This window comes from Triticum aestivum, chromosome 3B (assembly GCF_018294505.1).
Source record: "Triticum aestivum cultivar Chinese Spring chromosome 3B, IWGSC CS RefSeq v2.1, whole genome shotgun sequence".
Classification (NCBI taxonomy): domain Eukaryota; kingdom Viridiplantae; phylum Streptophyta; class Magnoliopsida; order Poales; family Poaceae; genus Triticum; species Triticum aestivum.
In genome coordinates, this window is record NC_057801.1 from 813,488,603 (window position 1) to 813,505,504 (window position 16,902).

A 16,902-nucleotide genomic window follows, 5' to 3' on the forward strand; every position below is an offset into this window, starting at 1 on the left:
CAATGCAATAAAGAGCGCCACTTAGTATAACTTGTTGAAACTGACCTTGGGCCTTAGAGACATGAGAGCCTTTCTTTTGCCGGTGCGGGAATGCGACGCGTAAACCACTGCACTTGTGTGCTATTCGATTTGGGATGCACAACCGCTGGATTAGCCATTTGCAATTGTGGGAGCTAGCTAGCCGATTAAACACACCGGCTGCGGCATGGCTGGTAGTGCACGTAGATATGTGTGATGAAGGTTTGCGCACGCGATGTCAAGTAATTAAGGCGTCAGCCAACATGTGTGCGTAGGAAGAAGAAAATGATGTAATGTAGTCTTTTTTCAACATTTTCAAATTCCAAGCTCACCAAAGCCCAGTCTCCAAAACTTCACTCTTTTCATTACCCGCTTGTCCATTGTCATGGATGCATATAGTCCAGCTAATTACAAAATGTATTACAAAGTCACCAATAATGGCCTTACAAGAAGGAGTGAAAGACCGACAACATAGAGACTCGGAGGAAAGAAAGATGTATCCTGTCAACCTAGACTACAATATATATTAACAAGCCTAACATTGGCATGTCATCCAAATCGGTACATAAATATATATGAGATTTTAAACACCTGAATTCGGTCCCTCCCACCCCCCATGCTAACAGCGAGTCTCCAAACCAGCATGCTTATGTGCCGTTGAGATGGAAACACACATCTAGACTCACCCACTTATTAGTTATTTTCCTTGAATCCTGTAAGAAGGGGATCCTTCTTACCATCCCACTTGTTCAACCTTTTATGTGCCTCCTCTACCTGAAGAATGTAGAAAAGTTAACCAATACAGTTTAGTAGTGTATTTTTCTCAACGCAGTATGAAGAAGGTTCTAAATCATGTGGTGGAGGAATGGTGATGATCAAGCAATATATGTGCATGTTACATTTATGACAACATATATGGCGACAACGAAAGCTTGATTGTATCCTTGGTCATCAGGGAATTAATTTAGTATTCATCATTTACACTATTGTACAAAAGAAAGGAAATGTAAATTCAATTTATGCACTATAGGTTTAATAGCATGGAATACCTCTTTTGTCCAGTCAGTTCTTATGGTGACCCACAACAGAATGGCTGTCTGCAAGGCCGTTCCCCCAATCAAACCACCCCAAATACCCTTCAAGCAGGCATATGATTCCATTAACATACGTTAGGACACATAACTGAAGATTTTTCCATCACGAAATATATTTGAAAATTTTCACAACCAGATCCATCACCTTTGCGCCAAGATTGAAGAAAAACCCAAGAACAACACCGAGTGGAACGCCTACGATGTAGTAAGAGCCGACATTCACGTAGGCAACAAATTGTTGCCATCCACATCCAACAGCAACACCTGATGTTTCCACACATGTTAGTAAATTTCAATCATTATGAATATGTAGTATCTCAAGAGAGAAAATATGAATCACAAAACATGGTAGACTTGTTTCCCTCATTTGTACCTTCACTTCTTTCCACTAAGGGCCTACACCTTGTATAACCCTATTCTTTTTTTGTATTTTGATACTATAAAAACTAATCACAGTACAAAAACCAACTATATCCCTAAAATATGTGTTATCTCGTTACGAAAAAATTTATATCTCAAAACATGATAGACATGTTTCCCTCATTTGCACCTTGATTCTCTTTTTCCTAAGGCTCTGCATCTTGTAGTATCAATTCTTTCTTTTTTCCTTTTCTTATGTGAAAAGATAGTACTATGTTCTTTTCTTGTACATAATACTATACAAACTAATAAAACCATGGTAGGGAAACCTACTATAGTCCTAAAAAACACGATAGAACTATAAAGGACTAGCCTAGAACTTGAGAGAGAACTTTGCACTATAAATAAATTGGAGATATGTTTAACACATATGACGCAGTTGCCCCACAAATACGAAAGAGTCTAGAGTCATTTCAAATATAGGTGAAGGTCATCTCGCAATACTATGGTACGTTATAATTTAGTAACTATGGAAAAATATAGAATGGATTAAAAAATGAAATTGCACAGGAGCTGTAATGTTAAACAAACAGAAATGGGCTCCTATTGTTCTAATAATATACTTGCCATCTACCCTTTCTATAATTTTGTATTAATAGACTAGTCAAGAATCAAGAAATCACATGTTCTTCATGTCAAAAGTGTCTAAAATTACCTGTCAGTACAGGTTGAATGCCACCGAGAACGAGCGTGACGGCGAGAAATGGGCAGAGATCCGCCACCGCATCCGAAACTGCTTCACCATCTGTGAACAAGTAGCTAATGTGGTTGCGAAGGCAGAGGATCACAATAGCAAGGATGGTAGAGATTGTCGCAGAGATTCCAGTCACGACCCACACAGAGAAAAATGCAGACTTTGGGTTGCCGGCGCCAAGCTCGTTGCTCACTCTCACACTGAAGTGAAAACGTATCAATTAGTTAGTTTGAGTACTTACCTAGTTGTCAGTAGTCAATGCTAATGTTTATCAAGGCCTTTGAGTATAGACTTGCGAACCTTGCAGCGGCATTGAACCCAACAGAGATCATGAACACCCAACCATAAATCGTCATACTGTACCGGCCAAACGAACACATGAAATTTAATCAGCCCCAACTCTGAAGATTGATTACTAGGAACAATAGTAAGACTTAATGTCCAGTGATACTCACCATATAGAGAGGGAATCCAGGGCAATCTCGGGGTTGGGGAGTAATCCAGCAATGATCACCAGGACCTGAAAGTACCATGCCTCAAGGCACAACATCACGGCAGACGCGGCGGAGAGCTTGAAGAAACTCGGCAAACCGGAGAAGGCCTGCCAACTTAACCCTGTCCACGTGTGCCGGCATGTCGGGCTGACGACGATGTACACGAATTGCGCGGCGACTATGATCCACCAGCTCACGCTCAGCACCAATGAGGCACCGAGCAGCCCAAGGCCAACCTTGTACATGAGCACCCAGCTCATCAGCACATGTAGAACGAGTGTTGCCGTCGAGATGTAAGCACTTGGCAAGACGATGCTCTGGGCTTGCAGGAACTTCTGAATGGGGAAGTTGACGGCGTACGCGAAGATCTGAGGAATCAGGCCGTAAACGAAGATCGATGTGGCGTGGGCTATCTCCAGTGACTGTCCCATCAATAAGAGGAGTGGCTCCGATAAAGCGTACATCACAGCAAGTGGTATGCCGGTTAAGCCCAACAGTATGACAGAGCGCTGTAGGTAGATTCCGAGCATGTCGTACTTGTGTGCACCGTAGGCCTGCCCACAGAGGGTCTCCACTGCACTGCCCATGCCCAGCTGCAAACATGTAATGTCATAATTGTTAGGATTGTCACAAACGGCAATTCTAGCTAACTTGTACCTTAGATTTAGGATAAACTAGGACTACATACAGAAAAAAAGGTAAGGCACAACTGAAATGAGCTTATTATTTTTCAGAATATCGAATGTGATTATGGTTCACAATGATCTATCCAAGTGCAATGTGTTGTAGCACTACACCCTTAATTCGGTTCCTCTTTTGTCTTCATTTGAAGTTTCATGGAGTTTCATCCCTCTTGATCAGATTCATCATTACGAGTTTCAAAGAGTTTCATATTGCTCCCTCCATGTCCTCTAATTTTTCATCTTACATAATTTGCAAAACAATTTAGTATGTTCTTTGAAAGAGCATCTAAACGTGTTTGATTTGCTAGGTTTCCGGGCAGACTTCTTATACTAGCAGTGTAACACTAAGTAAAATGTACAAAAACATGTGAAATGAACAAAATAGCTTATAAAATTAATTAATTAACAAATATGGAAAAAGGTACTGAATAACACAAAAACATTAATGAAGAAAAATGAGCATTAAACAGTGAAGGAAAACTGTTGAGCAACAAGCAAGGAAACTTATGAATCTCAACAAGCTCCCTGAAATTCAAAGCGACTTGGTATATTGTGTGCCTAATGAAAAACTTAATAGAGTTTCATGGAGCTTCGCCTCTCTTAATCAAATTCATCATTATGAGTTTCATATTGCTCCCTCCATGTCCTCTAATTATTATTCTGACATAACTTGCAATACGATTTTGTATGTTTCTTAGGAAAACAGCATGTGCAAGTGCTTTGAAGAAAACAAGGAAAGATTTTCAAGTGGTTCACCGTTTGGTGGATGCATGATTGATTTGCTCGGTTTTCAGGCAGACTTCTTATATATAGTAGTAGTATTACACTAAGTAAACTGTACAATAATATATGAAACAAACAAAATAGCTTTTAAGACTAATGAATTAACAAATAAGGACTAAGGTAAATAACACCAAAACAATCAAGGAAAAAATGGAAATTAAACAGTGAAGAGAAACTGTTGATCAACAACCAAGGTGACTTGTCAATCTCAATAGATTAAGCACATTGAAAATTCAAAGCCGCATATAATCTGTGTCTCGCGTGATTACAGAGTAGGTGCATCTGGTCCCTAGTCTTCCGTTTATGTGCAGCGTCCTTGGAAAATCAATGAGCTGACAGCTACAGCATCATGATTCGTACTACAACTAAGTGGGGTCAAAATAGTACTTTAGAGTTTTGATTAGAGGACAAACATTCCAAATGACATGGGATATGAATCCGTCCAATGCTAAATTTTACTAAAAAATGGTTTCGCCCCATTTTATATATAAAGCATCAAACACGAAGCACCCAATACAAACGCACGCCACCACCATCCACGCACACACCCAAGGCATGATACATAGGTGTTGAGCGCAGCAACACCACCGCTAGCACTACAACTGTGAAGAGAGGAAGCCGCATACGACGAACCGTGGGCTCCAAGGCGGCGCCTTCAGGAAGGATACAACACTGGAGCGCCGCCACCGCCCGTTCAGAGGATCAGGGTTTCCCCCGAAGCCGCACAACGGGCAACGAGAGTTGCGACGACGCCTTCAAGAAGGGAACGAGTTTCGCCGCCATCGATCCGTCCAAGATAGAACAGGTTTTCACCCCGGTCAACACTCACCGCCACCGAACGCCACACCCCGGCTACCTGCCGCCCACACGGCCATGGCCACCTTGCAGCACCAAGCCACGACCTCTGTTCAAGAGCACTGCGCAACCACCACCAGGGCCGCCGCCCCGGCATCCAAGACCTTGACACCACCTCACGCGAGACCGGCTGCTACCCCAACCAAAGGTACGAGCGGAAAGGTCCCACCTTTCGCAACCCTAGGCGAAACCAGCACCGAGACCCAATAAGCCGGCCACAAGTGGCTTCCATCGACCAGTCCTGCAGCACCGGACGTGAGACGAGCTCGGTCCTGCAACACCGTGCGTGAGACGAGGTTGGTCCTACTGCGCCATGCACGAGATGAGCTCAGTCCTGTTGCACTGTGCACGAGACGAGCTTGGTCCTAACGCATCGGGCGCGAGATGAGTGGCGGACCGCAATTGGGAGAAGGCCAGCCCTTGGACGAACGTAGCGTCCGGACGAGGAGAAGGAGGAGGTTCAAAGGTTGACACAAGCCGCCTACAGACGAACCGATGCCAGGACATGCCAGTCGCCACCACAGCCGACTTGCCAAGCCGTCGTGGAGCCATCCACGGCCGGAGCAGCAGCCACCCCGGGCCACTGCCCAAATTATGCCGCCTAGCAAGCTCCCGGCGTCGGAGCGGCCAGGCACGCACCCGTGCAGCCCGCCACCACCCAACACCAACCCCCAAACATCACGCCGAACGCCGTAAGGACGAAAAGGCCCCACGATGGAGACCCCTGCCCCCGACGAACCAGCCCGCCGCAGCCCACGGACGGCACCGCCAGCCACCGGAAAGGCAGGATTCGTCGCCCAACCCACCGGATCAACGCAGACGCCGAGGACGGAGGCACCAGAGACGACGGGAGGAGGAATCCGCCACCGCCCGATCCTTCGGGCCCCGCCATGGCGCACGCCGCCGCTACCTAGCCACCGCCGCCACACCTATCACGCCGCTGTCACGAAGTCGCCGCCAACCGGCACCAGCTCGTCGCCACACAACCGCGCCGAAGGCCCCCGCTGAGGAGACAGAGCAGCCCCGGCGCCGCTGACGCCTACCGAGCTTCGCCCGGCGCGCCCTCTGATGGCGGTGAGGGAGAGGAGAATGAAGGAGGGAGGGCTCGCCAGCGGCGGTGCTAGGGTTTCTCCCCGGACGCGCTCGCAGGCGCAAGGACACTCCTCCCTTTTTGAAGATGGATGGAGGAGCTCAATGCTAAAATTGAAGTTATAATAAAAATGCCTTTATCAAAAATGACATGAGACCTTTTTTAGGTAGGGCGACGTATAGGTGCCGACGAGGCATATCAATCCATCCATCTCTCGCCATAATCTAATGAGATTGGCTCTTGTCCTACGTACGCTCTCAATTGATTGGTTGGTTGGTTGGATGATTGAGAGAGAGAGGAGAAATATAAACACGATGACAACAGTCTATGATTGATGGGACAGGTCACGTCATTAAACAAGCATATGCTCTGCTTAGGAATTAGTAATTGGCAGTACACCATCATGAAAAACCATATATATTCACCCCGCGTACGGCGTGCTCTGCTTAGAATTTGGGAGAGATGATGGGGCTGATATGGCAGGTTAAAGTCACGCCTTCACTTAAGTGAACACACTACACTAGTAGACGAAAGAAGCTACTCCCTTCGTTCGAAAATACTTGTCATCAAAATAGACAAAAAGGAATGTATCTAGAACTAAAATACATCTAGATACATCCTTTTTATTCATTTTGATGACAAGTATTTCCGGACGGAGGGAGAACTTTATTACTTATCTAGAAATTAATAACATAATAAACTATGCGCAGGAGATTCCTACAGTTTTTCTAAAGGAAACTATCCCTCACTGGCATAATATAAGATGACAGTCATGCACTCTAAAACGTCTTACAAAAAAATTACTGAGCAGTACTACTATGTGGTACAAGACGGGCCAAATCCGGAATACAAGCCATGAGTTGGCTTATGCCAAATACGCCTGCCAACCATAGAGACCACACTCCATCCATAATCCCACCAATAACCATGTGATCTACTGTAGTGACTGGCAACGTCAATAGCCGGCGTCTCTGACATGTACTGTAGTAGGTAGGAAACATCAATGTCACGCTCCGTGGATCTAAGCAGTGGGTGGGCTGTGGCCATCACCTAGCCATTGATTAAGAGAGGAGAATGTCCTCCCAATGTATATGTGCGCGACGACAACAGTCCAAAATACATAGATGGCCACGTACGCATGCATTGTCAATTGTTGCGGCTGCTAGCGAGCGAGCTAGAAAGTGAGCAGGTAGGACGGGGCCAAGTCGCCATGAATGAATGACTGGCTTGTGCCAAGTAGGCCTGCCATGTGCCATACTCCCTATGTTCCTAAATATAAGTCTTTGTAGAGATTTTAATATGGACCACATACGGATGTATGTAGATGCATTTTAGAGTATAGATTCACTCATTTTGCTTCGTATGTAGTCTATAGTGAAATCTCTACAAAGACTTATATTTAGGAACGGAGGGAGTAGATCTCTCGCGAAAGCCACTGGTGTACTTCCACTAATCCGGCCCTACTAACGATCGACAAGAATCTACTCCCACCAATCTAATCTGCGGGTTACCAGAATCTAATCCACTACTTACTGTAACTGGAAACAATAGTACGTACTTGGTCTAATCTAAGCTGTGGGTGGGTGGGTTTGATCTGTGGCCACCAGCTTGCCAGCCGGGGACTACTGCATGCCGGCAAGATCCACGACCGTCAACTCTCAAAGATCTACGTACTACCGAGCATCAACATGTGCTGCTCTCAACCAGCATGGCCATGGGATCCAAGCACGCCGGCCAGAGAAACACAAACATTTGGGTGTACCGACCCGATCGGAGCGACGACGACGTAGAGATGTGAGGGGAGGCGCGTACCAGGAGGCCGTAGGCGAAGGTCTGGACGCCGGTGTTGCCGAGCGAGGCGGCGGCGAGCTCCAGATTCCCCAGGTGGCCAGAGAAGATCTGCGTCGACATGGACATGACGTAGTTGATCATGTACACCACGACCGCCGGCGCCGCCAGCCGCGACAGCAGCCGCAGCTCGACCGCCCCCGCCGCCCACGCGCGCTCCGCCAGCGGCGCCGACGTGTCCGTCAGGATGCTCTCCAGCCGGCACGATGCGGCGCCATGCTCCTGCTCTTGCTCGTCCCCGCCAGCCATGATGCTCGCCAGGTTTGGTAGCTAGCTAGGGACAAGAGAGTAGAGACGACTATCGGCTTCCTCTAGCGCAGCGAGCGAGGAGCTATGGCCAATAGTAGCAAGCTAGCTCGTATATATGGTGGTGTATGTGCGCGTGTGTTCTCTCTCGACGTTGACGCCGCGGTCGCCGTCCAGGTCGTCAGTCTGCCAGAGCAACTCCAATGGGACGACCTATTTTATTCGCCTGTGTCTGTTTGGGTCGATGCAGACAAAAATGAAGGCGCAACACACCGACCCAAATTCAAATTGTGTCCGTCTGGCGTCCGCGCCTACACATTTCCGGCCAAAATTGCGCTTGAAATGTGTCGGCACGGACGCGAAGCGGACGATTCGCGCGCCTTCTCGGTGTCTGTCGCGTCCCCACTAGCTGGCCTACCAACTACAGCGGTCAGCTTAATTTATGACGGCCGGCTAGATCGGGCCCACTAGTGCGACCGCGGTCGGCCTCTTTAAGTCCACGCGTGCGGCCGGGTCGTCGTCATCCGCTGACACCCGTCCCCATCCAGTCACACCTGCTCCCCCGCAGGAGGCGGCCTACCTTGAGCACTGGTGTCAGCGGCGACTGGCCGAGGAGCGCCGCGAGGGTGAGTACCTCGAGCAGCTCGAGCGCGACGCCAAGGAAGAGCGCTGGGAGGTTGAGGAGGAGGAGCGCCGCGAGGCACATGAGCGCCTTGCCCGTGCGGCCCAACCCGCGGCAACACAGACCGACGCGGTCGACATCGGCCGTGCCTGGGAGACGGGGTTCCCCTGGGCCGGGCCGGGGCCGACCCTCGTCGACCTCACCGGCCCCGACGATGACGATGACGCCGCCGCCGGCGACGCCGCCGACGAGGAGGATGACGCCTAGGGCTGCGGGCGCCTAGTTTTCTGTTTTCTTTAAGTTTAACTAAATGTAGTGTGGACGCGTGGACTTTCGCCGACCTTCCTAGTTGGCATTAATGTTTAATAAAGTTTTTATATTTTGAAATGCTTGTGTTTCTATTTTTCCCGGCGCAAACTCAAAAAATGGGTTGGGCAGGCGTTGGGCGCAAACGCCGACCCAAACGTAAAACGGACATGGGTATCTGTCAGGTCGACCCAAATGGACGAAAAGCGGACACAATTAGTGTCCATTTGGGTCTGTTGTTCTTACCCGTTGCTAATAACTGGTAGGCATGGATTCGCGCTGACGGTGGGACCCCAACGCTGTGGCTCTGGCATCACCACGGCCTGCCGGCCTTCCAGGTCGCCGTCCACGCATACCCACGAGGTTCGCGCGCCCGCTGTCGACGGCCTGCCACTTGCTGACAATGGCAGCTGGTGGTGACTGCCTCTGCCACACCGGCGCGATACCTTTCAAGGACCTTGCTAGTCCGGTGGCTCTCCTTCATCACCCGATCGATCCGTGGGGGAGTGGGTAGGTTACCTGAGTGTGTATGGACACCATGCATGTGATGTGCCGCGATATGATGCGCGTACACATGGGGACGAACATGGCCGTCCATCGTTTTAGCCAGCTTCATGTTGCATACAGAAACGTAGTTTCCGTGGCAATTATGTCTGGAATACATTACGCTAGAAACACTGATTAAGTGATAGGATGGATCTTATGCTAACTTTCTATATCACAAAAAACTTTCTTTCGTTAGGGGATGCTCCCTCCGTTTCTAAATATAATTAAGCATTTTTAGAGATTTTAATACGGACTACATACAGATGCAAATAGACATATTTTAGAGCGTGGATCCAGTCATTTGCTTCATATGTAGGCCGTATTGGAATATCAAAAAAGGCTTATATTTAAGAACCTTATTTGAGTGCTCTGCTCATCATGCTATTAGCTGTTGATGCAAATTTCCATGATATTGTTCTAATTATTTCTCCTAAAATGTTAAACTGATAAGAAATGAATCTACATGTATTTAAGCTGAACACTCAATACTAAGCCGGTGTTATTTATCAAAATGGATGCTATAATTGGTGGCTTTCAAGACTCGATGATGATACTTCCCTCGTCCATCGCATGGCGCATGGTGGTGGTCAATCATACCCGAATGATCTACGCCTAGCATCCCGATCCACCAGTGGACGAGGCGACCATAGTGTGTCGTGGGAGTCAGCGGCTGGCGGCAAGGAGGGCCACACTGGCAGTTTGGGGATCTGCACAACTTGATTATGTGCAGGGGAAGCGACCATGGATTGTGATTTACGGCGCGGGTCAACGATACATAGTAACATGTGATGGTGACGAGCATCGATGGTTGGCACCTTCAGGTGGTGAGAGTGCGGCTCTGTGGCTCTTCTCCTTCGATGTTGGCACAACGATAGTGAGATAGCGCCCGAAAGTGAGCCAGCCGTGTTTTCTCTTTGGGTGGCTATATATGTGTGAGCGGGCTGATAGGGAGGTGGATGGTTACCTTGGCGGTTAATCGATGTTCTTTGATTGAAAACTCGATATTTAGCATATGACTTGATAAAAACGGAGTTACTAAATCTCAGTCGACTGAGACTTAACAAAGTCCCAGTCGATGCTATATTCATGAGATCAGACGTGGAGACCCGTGTAATTTTTTTTATATTCTGTCATTTGGCTGAGACTTTGTTAAGTGTCAATCAACTGAGATCTAGCCACATTAGATAAAAAATGTCGACGTATGTGTATCGTTTTGCAATCAATTGACCTCGTCTCCATAAACAAATCGAACCCATGACACATTGACACACGAGCTTGACGGTGGACACTAAACAAACATGAAACATTACGTAGACCCGGGGGTGCTGGATCCGGATTATACCAAGCAGGATTTACCATTGGTGTGCTAGAACTTGGTATGTATGGTCACTTCAGTGCTACTATAAGTCATGGTGTACATTGAAGTGGTGCAAAAACTTGGCTTTGCGGTGTAAATATGGTGCAGAACTCGTTTTTATACATGAAAAAAGTCTAAAATAAACTTAAATTTGTAGATGAAAGATAAGTTGAACCCTGAACTTCCAATCCCTGAAATCAGCACACTAAATTCTTCAATCCCGGTCTATTTTGAACCTTGAGAGTGTTCCCAAACAGGGATTTCCAACTTGGCAGGTTGAATCCGGGTATTGTCGACTGCAGAAGCCATTGGGCCAGCCCAAGAGGCGCAAAAAAAAATGAGATTTTTTTCAAGTTTTTTTCCCGTAATATGGGACGTAAAATAGACAACTGTTGTTGATTGCGACGCGGCTGGGCCGGCCTAGCACGTGCGAAGCGAGTTATTCTTTTCCTTTATCATAAGGCGCGACGTAAAAATACACAGAAATAGGTAACCAGAAGTAGTCGAACTTGCGACCTGGTGCTGCTAAGCTCCTCGTCCAAGCCACTTGAACAAATGGTGTTTACTATTTTAATGAGAGATCCGATCAATTTAGACCCACACAGCAAAGTCAACATTAGAAAAATATGTATTTAAGGGCATACAAATGTGAATCTCCGAAAACATTAAAGTGCAAATATTTTTAAGTTTTTTTAATAATTTTGAAAAAACAAACACGTTTTGAAAACAGAATCAGTTTTGAAAAAGCGAAAACTTTCTGAAACACAAACAATGTTTCAAACATGGGAACAAATTTGAAACCAAAACAAAAATTTAAAGTGCAATCACTTTCTAAAAATTTAAAAAATGGGAGCAACTTCTGAAACCTAAACAAATGTGCGAGACGTTGAGTACTTTTTAAAATATGAACAACTTTTTGAAAACAGAATCAATTTCGAAAAAGGGACACTTTTAGAATAAATAGGAACAAATTTCGAAAACTAAACAAAATCTTAAAGTCTGAATACTTTCCAAAAAAATTAAAAATGGAAGCAACATTTGAAACCTGAACAAATGTGTGACAAAAATGTTGAATATTTCTTAAAAAGTGAACAGCTTTTTGAAAACAGAATACTTTTTCATTTTATTAAAAATGGGAGCAACTTTTTAAACAATGTAAAAAAATGTTCGTATAGTTTTATGAAATGTTCATTGTCATTTAGGAAATGGTAAACATGTATTTGACAAAACATTACTGTGTATTCAAAAAAAGATGAAAACATGTACTTAAAAAAATGTACACAATGTACTTGGAAAATGTCAAAAGTTTATAAAGTAATACAAAGGGGGGGAAAGCTGAGGAAAACCGATGAACAATAAAGGAAACCCAAAGGAAAAAAGGAAAAAAAATGAAAACCGTGGCAGAGTGGGAGGCGCGAGGAACTGGTCTAATGGGCCGGCCTGATTTGACTTGTCAAGTCAGCGAATCCCAGCGAAACAGTCTCAAGGTTCAAAAAACACCGGGATTTGTGGAGTTCGGTGTGCTGATTTTAGGGATTGAATGTTCAGGGTTCGATTTAGTTTTCACCTACAAGTTCAAGGTTTGTTCTGGACTTTTTCCTTTATACATCCATGGACGCTGGTGACGCGTGACAGCGTGGCTTGGGGCCGCTGTCAGTGATTGGACGATGGGGATAGGGCATGTGGACTGCTCTTTTTACAAAAAAAAAAAGCTTCAATTCTTTTTCGCATAGAAGTAACACTGGGAGGCCCACCTGTTAGAAACAGCAAAAATAGTATTGAGAGGAAAAATAATAACCATAGGGTTTCAAATATCCTACTCGCAGTCGCAGGTATCTCCCGCGCGCTCCTTACCAAAACAACCAATGACGTTTGGTGTTGAAGTGGGTAAGTAAGTTATATATTCTTTAGACTAAGAGTGTAAATTAATTTTTTTGAACACAAATGAAAAATGTGCAACCAAGAGGTTTGAAGTTCGAACCAATGATATACATTTTTTACAAATAGGCGATTAACCACCAGGCCTGATCATATTTCGTGCTCTTCGAGAATAATTATTTTCAATACCAGTTTGGCCCTTTTTATAACAGCATAAACTAAAATTCTAAACTCGAATGAAAAAGGTCTAGCACTCCAACCAGCGACCTCCTATCCGGATAATGCAAACCAACACGCATCGAAGATTGTTTCTTATACACAGGCTAATGGTTCCTTTATATTGAGGCCGCATTTGTATTCTTTAGAAAATATAATAGTTTACTTATAAATATGCACATGATTTTTCGTGAAACATAAATATTTTTGTTTCCTAAAAGTACATAAACATTTTCCAAAAGCATTAAAAAAAATATATAATGCATTAATATTTTATTTAAAATGTTACTTTCAAATTATTAATAATTTTTTAAAATAAATATTCCTAAAATTAGAAAAATATCAATGTAGTTTTATAAAGATTAAATATACTGAAAACAATAATAAGAGTAACTCTAGCAGACCTCGCATTTTGCCGATCCGTAAAATGTGTTTGCAGGTCGCACGGGGGCGGTTATGCAGGCCAAATTTTGCGGCGGCGGACTAGAAACCGCAAACAAACCCCTATTTTTTAAAATAAAATATTTCACGCAAGAAATTTAAGCAGCAGCTCGCTCGCAAGATGGTTCTTCTTCGCATAATAAGTTCATACACGGCACATACATACATAAAGGTTAGATATGCTAGACAGGGCCTACGCTACCGCACCACTACAACAAAATTGAGCTCATCGGAGCTCCTGCGGTAGCTGCCCACTAGCGGCGATCATTCGGAGTCGGAGTCGACCTCGATGTAGAGTTCGCCTGCTCCGCCTTCATCACGCGCAGGTCGGCCACCTTCGATGCATGCGCCTGCAATGCCGTGAGGCCCGTCTCGAGGAAGAGCCGCTCGTACTCGAGCTCGCGCCGGATGCACTCTTCCATCTCCTCCTGATCCCTCGCCGACCGCTCGAGGACGACACGCTCGAGGAGCTCCTCCTGCCCCGGTGGGAGGTAGTCCTCGGGTCCGATGACGCCTCGGCGCAGCAGCGCATCGGGCACGGCCTTCTCCGGCTCCCTCTTCACCGGAACGAGCCGCGAGCTCGACGCGCCCGCGGATGAGCACCCCGCGGACCCATGGCCGGATGAGCTCCCCGCGGACCAGTTGCCAGAGGAGGCGCGACGGCGACGGGCGCTCGAGCTCGAACTCATCGAGCTCGCGTCAGTTGAATGCCGGCTGCGAACGGGCACCCTGGTTGAGCCACCGACGTGCCCCCCGCTTGCGCGCGGCGTCAGATGTGGCGCGGCGGCGGCGCTCCGGCTCATCCCCCGAGTCGGCCATGGTGGTTCAAGGCTCACCGGCGACGAGAAATCGAGCGGCGCGGTGGGGAATTGGAGGGGAACGCGGCTGCGGGAGGATAGGGTTTCGACCCGCATCTGCCCCGCAAACCCGCAGTTATGGTGGCTCGGGGGTTGCGTTTGCGGGTTGCGGCAAAAAAATTTACGGGCCGGACATCGATGCGGGCTCTGGTCTGGCCAGGAAAATGGGCCTAGCCCGTATAATCGCCGGAATTATGCGGGTTTGCGCCGGATGCGGGGTCTGCTAGAGTTTCTCTAACAATAAGTTGTCCCAGGAACAAGAAATACTACTAATAATAAAGATTATACCTTAGCTCACCCGCGGAAATTTGAATAAAATAATTAACCTTTTGTAACTATATTAATATTTTTAAAATTATATAAACATTTAACTAAATATATTTAAATAAAAAATTGTGTAATTCAATATATTCACGTTTTACACAAAATATACATGCACTATATAAACATTTTTATGATTTCAAAAAAATTTATGAACTTTTGGGAAACAAAATACTTGTGATTTTATGAAAAATCATGAGCAGCACTTATAAGTAAAAAATTATATTGTCTAAAGAATATACATATACATACATATATATATATTGTGTTACCATTCATCATCCAGGGTGCAGAATAAGTTATTTTTCACTTGAGGTAATCTTGCGATCGCTTTCTAAATAAATTATGTTTAGAATATAAATGATTACTTGCATATTGATTCAATATATAAAATTTGGTGTAAAAAATAAAAATATAGGTTGTAAGACCAGAAAAACTATATATAGGATCGCGCTATTCGTCACCATGGGTGAAGAGTAACTATTCTTCACCCCCATGTATATATCCCAATCAATAACCTATTTAGCAAAAACTAATGGCGGCCCTCGTAGTTAGTCGCGTATGCCTGAAATCTTGAGGTAGCTGGTTCGAGCCATTTGGGTACCTTTCTCATTTGAGTTGAATGACTTAATTTACGCTGCTAGGACAAAAAGATATAGAATTCATCTATCCCACTTGTGCACGTACGTAATGTCCCATCGACCGATTTGGTTATGTGCGCATGCATATTAACTTGTGATTCTAGGCTTTGAACCCCGTGGTAGCTATTTTTCCTCAATGTTATTTGTTTTTATTGCAAAAGGAGCAGGTCACACGCACTATCCCCATCATCTATCTGGTCACTGATAGGAGGCCTCGTCAGCGCCCTAAACATATACAAACGAGTTTTACACCGTGAAGTCAAGTTTATGGTCCACTTTAGTGTACACCATAACTTATAATACTAAAGTGATCCATTGATGTCAAGTTGTAGCACTAGTGGTGTAACTGACTCGGCAAAGAAACACAAACACTCCTGTGCCTGCTAATTTGTTTTTATTTATTGGCACGAATACCCCCGTGCTTGTCGAGGGTTGATAGATTACACATTTCGATCTACTCGAAGGATCGATCAAAAGCGAAAGCGGTGCATGCTATCAAGAAAAGGTACACACGACACGCGAGTGATTTAGAGATGAGATGCAGGGGCGTAGGTACCATGACGCCATAGGCGAAGGTCTGCGTGGACATGGACATGACGTAGGGAGTTGAGCATTGCGCTACGTATAGAGATGAGCGGAGAGAGTCGGCACGTACCATGAGGCCGTAGGCGAAGGTCTGGACGCCGGTGTTGCCGAGCGAGGCGGCGGCGAGCTCCAGGTTCCCAAGGTGACCGGAGAAGATCTGCGTGGACATGGACATGACGTAGTTGATCATGTACACCACCACCGCCGGCGCCGCCAGCCGAGACAGCAGCCGTAGCTCGACCGCCCCCGCCGCCCACGCGCGCCCCGCCGGCGTGGCCGACGTGTCCGCGAGGATGCTCTCCAGCCGCCCCGGCGCGTCCCCGGCGCCACCCATGGCCGTGCTGTAGCTGCTACGTACGTACCTTGGCAGGAAGGACCTAGCTACAAGAGACGTCGTTATGGGCTACTGTTGCACTTGACTTGTATGTGGTCGTGGGTGATACATTTATAATGGCTTGCTCGTGCATGAGTAGTGTGGAGTTGGGATTGGTTTTTGCCCCTCAATGCGACAGCTACCACACGGAGTTGGGAGTTGGGATTGGGTTTGGGTCGTTCGTGGCTCTATTGTAGCCTCTGCCTGCTCCACACGGCTTGGTTGGCTGAAATCTCGACGACCTGGCGGTACACTATCAGCTTGGACCCACGCCGTTGTGGCGCTACCTGGCGGTCGTTCGCACCCACGCGATGCACGCGCGCAGGTCCACCAAGGAACGACGGATCTGTCACCTTTCCAACCCGGGTCCAAGCTACGATCATAATCTCTGGTGGCCCGTGTATAGTACTCCTGCATGCTTTGTTTACAAGACTACTTCCTCTGTTCCTAAATATAAGTCTATATATAATCTATTGTACGCTCTCAAATATGTCTATATACATCTGTACGTAGTCTTTATTAAAATCTTTAAAA

General features: G+C 46.2%; 1 protein-coding gene across 2 annotated transcripts; it reads right to left on the bottom strand.

The window, feature by feature from the left end:
- Nucleotides 1-330: 330 nt before the first annotated feature.
- LOC123072607 (protein DETOXIFICATION 40) lies at nucleotides 331-16,398 on the bottom strand. Of its 2 annotated transcripts, none has more exons than XM_044496193.1 (7): nucleotides 16,066-16,398; nucleotides 2,682-3,313; nucleotides 2,527-2,583; nucleotides 2,188-2,426; nucleotides 1,258-1,376; nucleotides 1,068-1,154; nucleotides 331-792 (listed from the first exon to the last, which is right to left on the bottom strand). In XM_044496193.1, exons 1-7 carry the CDS (start codon nucleotides 16,327-16,329, stop codon nucleotides 712-714), a joined length of 1,479 nt encoding a protein of 492 aa, XP_044352128.1. In that variant the 5' UTR covers nucleotides 16,330-16,398; the 3' UTR covers nucleotides 331-711. The 2 variants fall into 2 exon arrangements, with proteins under 2 accessions (XP_044352128.1, XP_044352127.1); XM_044496192.1 differs by lacking the exon at nucleotides 16,066-16,398 and adding an exon at nucleotides 7,944-8,315.
- Between the last annotated feature and the right edge of the window lie 504 nt (nucleotides 16,399-16,902).

What these genes read in the sequence shown, in the direction of transcription:
- LOC123072607 (XM_044496192.1), bottom strand. Translation starts at nt 8,228, where the DNA reads ATGGCTGGCGGGGACGAGCAAGAGCAGGAGCATGGCGCCGCATCGTGC. An exon ending in CTGGATTCCCTCTCTATATG is followed by an intron (nt 2,584 to 2,681) that starts GTGAGTATCACT and finishes TGGCCGGTACAG; the next exon opens with TATGACGATTTATGGTTGGG. An exon ending in GAACTGACTGGACAAAAGAG is followed by an intron (nt 793 to 1,067) that starts GTATTCCATGCT and finishes TACATTCTTCAG; the next exon opens with GTAGAGGAGGCACATAAAAG.